At 53.5% G+C, this 7,282-nt stretch overlaps 1 protein-coding gene across 1 annotated transcript in view; it reads right to left on the bottom strand.

The window, feature by feature from the left end:
- Positions 1-2,735, bottom strand: part of CDK18 (cyclin-dependent kinase 18) — a gene marked incomplete at its 3' end in the record, with an annotated part of 12,242 nt that extends 9,507 nt beyond the window's left edge. Inside the window, exon 1 of the mRNA XM_009082307.1 lies at positions 2,612-2,735. Coding sequence (XP_009080555.1) covers positions 2,612-2,735 — 124 coding nt within the window. The remainder of the gene's footprint in view (positions 1-2,611) is intronic.
- Positions 2,736-7,282: the final 4,547 nt, after the last annotated feature.

Here is a 7,282-nt window from a genome sequence, read left to right as displayed (position 1 = left end):
GGCCCTGCCTCATCCCATGACATGAGCCAGAGCAGCTCTGCAGATGCTCTTGGAGCACCTCAAGAGAAACTCTCATCTCTGCATCACCCCAAAGACAGGGACAGACCCTCACAGCCACCAAAGTGTGGGATTTGCACACTGCCATGACCTGGGAAGGTGCTAACCTGTGATTTCTGATGCTGGAGGGAAAAAACAAACTGCAGCCAATTCCCTGAGGAGCTACAGGAGGTGACACAAGAAAAAACCGAGGTGTTGATCTCTGCTGTGATTAGCACTTGTCTCTGGAGCAGTGATCACAGTGCCTGAGCTGTCACTGGGCATCACCAGGAGAGACAAAATCACTGCAGGTGAGTCTGGAGCCTTGGGGACAGCAGAGCCAGCCCAGAGGTCCTGAGCAAGGCAGGTGACACCTGCAGTGAAGCTGTTTCATGGGGAGGAGAAGCAGCTCAGGAGAAGCTGCCACGGCTCTAGGCTCAGCTCTGCTACCCACAGCTGGAGCAAAGTTCTTTTTCCCCCTCTGCATTTTGATTCTCCATCTGCAAAATGGGGACAAACATCTCTGGGAGAAGCCAAGTCAGAGCCAAACCTCACCACAAACCCTGTAAGAGCAGCCTAAGTGTATCAACCCCTCCCAGCACCACCAAAACCATCCTGTCCCTCTGCACACCTGAAGCATCACTCCCACCCCGTGCCCAAACATCTCCTCCTGCTTTTCCCTCCTCCAGTTTCCCCCTGCTGAGCCCCTGCCAAGTCCTGCATGGGCTGTGGGTGATGAGCTCTGGCCCAGAGGGTTCATTAACAGCCAAGAGATGCCTCAGACAAATGTGGCTGTCAGGGCCCTCCATAAACAAGTGCAGGAGATGAGATTAAGGGCACCACAGAGGTGACTTCTCCACGTTGTTTACAATCCCCACAGGGAACTTAATCACAAGATCTCAGGCAGAAGGGAAAGGGTTGGGGGTGGTGGGTACAGCAGGGGCTGTGTGTTCTGCCTGGGCTCTGTGGGAGAGGAATTGGGTCCAAACTGGGAATCAGGGTGTGGAGGGCAAGCTGAGGCAGGAGGAACTGTACCCCATGGTGCTGCCCCTGAGCCCCTGGTATATGAGAATCTCCTCATATACCACACCTGGACTAGTACTGGGCCAGGCAGGAGGATCTCTTAATACACCACACCATGTACTGGGCCAGTAAGGAGGATTTACTATACCATATCCCAGTCTAGTACTGGTCCAGCCTCTACCCATGGGTCAGAAACACCCTCAATCCTGGCTCCAGGCTCTGCTCAGACTTTGCTCTTATCCTCTCCTGGCTACCTCAGGAGCAAGCCCAAAAGCCCAGGGGGGACTGGCAGATGCTGCTTGCACTGGTTTGCCATCCAAGGGTAAAGGAAGACCTGTGACCAACACTTCATTACAGCAGAACAAGGAAATCACCTCCCTGGTTTGCACTGGTAACAAGCAGAGATGCCCCAAGGAAGGCAACAGCAGGAGCAGCTGTCAGTGCCCAGGACTCTCTTAGCCTTGCCCCATTTTATCCCCACAGCTTCTGCACAGCTAATTAAGGGCTCAAGTCTAATTATAGCCCTGGCGGGGGGGGGGAGCAGGGAAGGAGGCCTTGAGGGATGCTGTTCAGGGCAGCCTGTGTGTCTGGAGAGATAAAGAGCCTCAGGAGCTGCAGGAGTGAGGAAAACCAGCTTGAAATGAGGTTACTGCATCCCTCCTTCGAGCAGCTTGGCTGGCACAGACACAGTCCCTCCCTGCTGGGGCAGGCACCAGTGCCAGGCCATTACATCACTGGCCTCAGCCCCTGCTCACAGCCAAAGTTTCTAGCAATTGTGGCTGCAGGGTGAGGGGAAGAAGAGCTCAAAGGTGAGCTGAGAGGAGCCCAGGGCAGGGACACATGAGCAGGCTGCTGGTTGGGAGCAGCTCAGCTTTGCACCCTCAACAGCCAATTCACCCCTGCATGAGCTGAATCCAACTTTACCCAGCTCCCAAACGCCTGCCTGGCAGCAGCTCTGCCTGCTTGCCTGTGCAGAGCCACCTTGGCTGAGCTGCTCCCCCTCAGTGCCTCCAGCACTGCCTCTCCCTGGCTGTGCCATGGTGCAGACAGCAGAGCCTGCCCCAGCCTGCACCCTGTTTGCAGGAGGGATGTGCTAACCCTGAGCCTCCCTGCTGCCCTGAACAACTCCCAGGAGAAGGCTGTGGGTCCAGGAGCTGGTTCAGCAAGCCCCAGTGCTCCCCAGCACAGATTGAACAGCCACTGTGGCTCGGGGGAAGCATCAGCCTGTAGCCCTGGAGAGACTCACACCCTGCTCTGGGCAGGCAGGAGGAGATCCCACACGTTCCCACTCTCTCCCTTAACCACAGATGTGTCATTCCTCCCCATTTGGTGCAAGTACCTTTCCCTCCCATAAGACTTTCCTTATGCAAGTGTAAATCTCTCCTCAGGTTTAATGACTAGGTGTTATTAATACCTGGGGAAGGCAACACGAAGGGGCAGAGACTTTCCACACACACCCAAAGGGCTGGAGAGGAGATCCTTGCTGGCAGCACTGACCCCACATGCTCCAGACCAGCCCCAGCACCACAGCAGGGACCTGGGGGCTCCTTACCTTCATTCCTCTGGTTGTTGAGCTGGTTGAACTGCTCTGTGAACTCTGTCAGCGACTCCTCGATGGTCTCTGTCCGTGGAACCGAGAGTGAAAACCTCCTCTTGAAGTTTTTCATCTTGTTCATCTTCCCTTGTGCTGAGAGGGATGGCAGAGCCCTGTGGGGAAGGGGAGAGCAGGCTCAGAGGGCTGGACAGTGCACAGGACATCCCCACAGCTCTGCTCTTTGGGGCTAGCAGCACCCTAACCCAAATATTCCCAGCTGGAGATCTGTCAGGATCCCTGGGAACATCCTCTGCTCCAAGGCATCACTGCTGTCTGTGTCAGTGCCATGTGGTCACCAGGGAAATTGGGTTCCTCATGTGTTTAAGAGTTGGTTGTGGTCAAAAGGTGCACAAGGCTTTTTTTGAGCCCATGGCAGCACTGTGCACACTCACCCCCAAGTACCAACACAGACTGTGCCTTATAGCATCCTTGGAAACTCCAAGAATGCCTGGAATGGGGAACATCAGGGTAGAAATAGAAGGAAAGCAAGAAAGAGTAAACAGTGATGGCAAAGACTCAGTACCACACTCCTCCCTGCACTAGAGGCACCTCTCCCCTGGCAGTTTGGTCTCTGCTTTGCCCTTGCAAGAAAGACTTCCTGAGCCAGCAGCAAAATGCTGAGTGGAGCCAGAACAGGCTGGAGGGGATCCCCAAGAGCCACAGCATGGGGAGATGCTCTGAGCTCACAGCTTGTTCACAAGCTCTTGAATGACTCATCCTGATGGGCATTAGAATGGCCTTAGCCAGAGATCTGATTAAAGCAATAAACCCCTTAAACGAAGAAAACCCTCCAGGGACACATGGTGCTGAATCTGAGCAGCCACAGGAGTAGGTTGGGGGGAGCTCTGGGAGTCACAGAGCTTTGCCTTTTCTACTTTGGCTCTTCCCAGCTCAGCAGTGTGGAGGGGATCAGGCTGGAAGTGCTGGCTGTGCAGGGTTTGGGCTCTGCTGCTATTCCTCCTGCACAGACCCAGCACACACTCCCAGCTGTCATGGGATCATGGAATGGGTTGGGTTGGAAGGACCTTAAAGCTCATCTCATCCCACCCCCTGCCATGGGCAGGGACACCTTCCACCAGCACAGGGTGGTCCAAGCTCCATCCAACCTGGTCTTGGACACTTCCAGACATGAAACATTAGCATCTCACCCCAACCATCCACAGCTCTGCCCCTTCCAGTCCCAGGCCCGAGGAGGTTTGGGTCTGTTCCCCTTCCCTTCCCAGTCTCATGAGCATAGGGATGTTTGGGTCTGTCCCCCTCCTCTTCCCAGTCTCATGAGCATAGAGATATTTCTCCAACATCCTTTGTCTCTCTAACCTGCCTGGCAGGGGATTTTCCATTAACAGCCCAGGACACCTTAATGCTCCTCTCACCCATCAATCCAAGGGGGATCTTAAGGGATAATTCACCCCTTGATACCAAACAGGCACCAGAAGTTCTTTCCCACACTGACACAAAACACATCCAGCACCTTCTCCTGCATCCCTGGAGCAGCTCTGCCCCAATTCCTGGGTGTCCCTGCTCTTCCCTGGCTCTGCCCACTCCCCCTCATCCCCTCCGCAGTTTATCAGCACAACCAAAGGCTGATGGCATTCCACACTGATGCGATCAGACGCAGCATCCCGGAGCCGCCGCATCCCGTCGCCAGGACAACGGGAACACTGGGGCTGCCGTGCCTGCAGCTCAGAGCTGAAAGGATTATCCGTCAGCAATATAAACACTCCGCTTGGGTGTCTGCCAGGCTCTGCGCTCAGGCACGGTACCCTGCAGTGGGTGAATCCCCTGAAAATCCCTGCGATGCACCTGAATCCTGGGCACTCCCACAGCTCAGCCATCCCCAAGCATCTCCCACCTGTAACGCTGCAAACGGCTCAGCTGAAGGTTCAGCTCTGCTTGGAGCTGGGAAGTGAGGCAGGAGGATGCTAGACACATCTACTCCAGGCTCAGGCACTGAAATGTTTTCTCAGCACCACAGGCTCAAAAAAAATCCCCTTTACAGCCAAAGGGAGCAGCTCCCCCAGCATGGATTTCAAAGGAAGAATTCCTAGCCACTGCCTCTTATTTTTTTTTCCTACCAGGTTTAGTGTCCTAAAGGAAGTGAAGGCATTTATTGACTTTCTGAGAGAAAGCAAAGCAATGACATCACTTGTTTTACAGCCTGCCAGGAGTCCCAGCAACCTTGGGCTGAAGGGATGGAGAGAGCTGGAGGATTCACAACAGGCACAAACATGACATTGCATGGTGGGACATGAAGGGAAGGAGAAGTCGAAAATGGCAATAAGGAATTTAGGTATCAACAGGCAAAGCTGAAATCAGCCAGGCTGGAATGTGGCCAAGGAACAGGGATTAAAGCCAACAGAGTGAGTGATCTGCACTTACTGTAACATAGGCAGAGAGTAAATACTTGGCTAAAACACTTCAAAGAGCCCAAAGCTGAATCCCATCAGGAAAGCTCCTCACAGGATGAAGACAAGAAGTTAATGATCCTTTAAACACTTCGTTCAAGGCTGTATCCTGCACACTCAGTTCTGCAGGGAATGCTCCCACTGGCACTGGGGCTGGGAAGAGCCCCAGGAATCTCTCCTGCATTTGCACACCAAAACCTGCTCTGCAATTCACCACACAGGTATTTTAGGCATCACCAGGGTATGAAACTGTCTCCTCCAGCACATGGCAGGGCTTGGCTTGGAAAGGACCTTAGAGCTCATCTCTTCCCACCCTCTGTCAGGGCAGGGACACCTTCCACAAGCAAAGCTTTGAGCACTAACTACTTCACTGCCTTTCCCAAATGATAAGTAGCTCCATTTTCCCTTATCATTTCAACAAACTCCTGCCCCCATTTCCCAGCTGAATGAGTGGAAAGCTTGGAGGGAATAGTTTGCTTCTTCTAAGCCTTTTTTTTTTTTTTTTTTGTGCCTAATCCCCAGAGAGATTAACAGTTGTGTTTACAAGGCAAAATGAACAGTCCTATTCAGCAGTTACAGCTCCTGCTTCTAGCTATTAGGTAGCATTGATTCACTCATGCAAGGATCAGAGAAATGGTGAATTCTGCTGGTAGAGCCTTATTTGCTCAGCAAACACAACTATCATGCCACGCTGCATGTGGCTACAGGGCTAAACAAACACCCAGCCTGGGCACCAGTTGAATACGTGCCCCTCCTCACATGGCAAGGCATGGAGACACAGCCTCTGTGCCAGTCAGCCCTCCCCATGGCCTGCCAGGTCTGTTTTGGCCAGCTCAGGCTCTCCCTCCCAAGCTCCAGTGCAGAGCAGGAGCAGGGAAAGCTGCAGGAGCTGCCAGAGATGGGAGAGATTTCAGCCCCTCTCTGGTGCACATTCCTGTGCAAACAGGAGCTCAGCACAGCCCCAAATTCCTCCTCCACTCCAAACTTCCTCTGCAGGATCATATTTAGGTCCTCAGACGTGCATGGGAAGAGATTTGAGGCTGTTGTGGGGTGTCAGAGGGAAATGACTCTAACGTACACCAGGGATGATACTGAATTTGCTGTGGCAGCTGAGAATCCTCCCAGGGCAGGGCTGGAGGGGCAGGGAGAGAGATCACCCCCTGAGCACCACAGGAACAGCTCCCTGACTGCTCAGCTGTTGGCATGAAATCCTCCTGGGGGTGACAAACTCCCTCCCCACGACACATGCTGAGAGCCAGTCCTGCAGTGAGGACCAGCACGACCCCACAGAGCTGGGGCCACATCCTGCTCAGTGCTGGGATGGACAGTGCTCCCTGCACAGCAGGCAGAATGGTTTGCAGCAATTACTCTCCCCAAAAGGTGAGTGATGAGAGGAGAGAGCAAGGCAAGCTCTCCTCCCTCCACATTTGCCTCCTACTGCTCAGCACTGCCATTCCAGGGGCCTGACATTCCCCCCCTGCCAGGAGGTCAAGATCCTGCAGGGAAGGGAGTGCAATCAATTCCTATTAATCTCCAGGAGCCCTGGAGCAAACTGCAAGACCATCAGCCAGGGCAGCCACTGTGCTGGGCATGATTGCAAAGGGAACTTGGGATCCCCAGGGAGTCAGTCCATCCTCACACTGCAATTTCTCTTCCTCCTCTGTTCCTGCCTTCCCTGATTACAACCAATGCAGTACCCCAGGAATGGGATTGTGGCAGGCAGGAGATCCCTGTCAGCCCTTTGCATGTCTGCACTTGGGAGGAGGTTTGGGAGGACAAATGATCCTGTAGCACATGCCTAAGACTGGCTCTGACCCTCCTGGAATGCCTTGACTTCCCAGAGATAAATCAGGAATGACAACACATCCTTCCTCCTCCCCAGTTGCTTTGCATTCCCCTTGGATACTGGACCTTGGGCTGGGGGTGTCCAGCAAGGCACAGTAGCATTCCTATCCCTCATTTCCAGAATTCCAGTTGCTCCTTGCTAAGTTGTTCAGTAACAATGGCACAACCAAAGCCACATGGAGCATGTGAGGCTCAGTGAGATGCAAGGACAGACTGGGGAGGGTGAATACTATGGAAAACATCCTGGGAAGGGTGAATGCTATGGAAAACCTCCTGCAAGCTCAGCCTCTGGAGACTTTATAGACTCACAGAATCATGGAATGATCTGGGTTGGAAGGACTTTAAAGCTCATCTCATCCCACCCCCTGCCATCCTTCCA

The sequence above is a fragment of the Acanthisitta chloris genome, unplaced genomic scaffold (assembly GCF_000695815.1).
Source record: "Acanthisitta chloris isolate BGI_N310 unplaced genomic scaffold, ASM69581v1 scaffold27650, whole genome shotgun sequence".
NCBI classification, from domain to species: domain Eukaryota; kingdom Metazoa; phylum Chordata; class Aves; order Passeriformes; family Acanthisittidae; genus Acanthisitta; species Acanthisitta chloris.
This window is presented reverse-complemented; position numbering and strand designations above follow the sequence as displayed.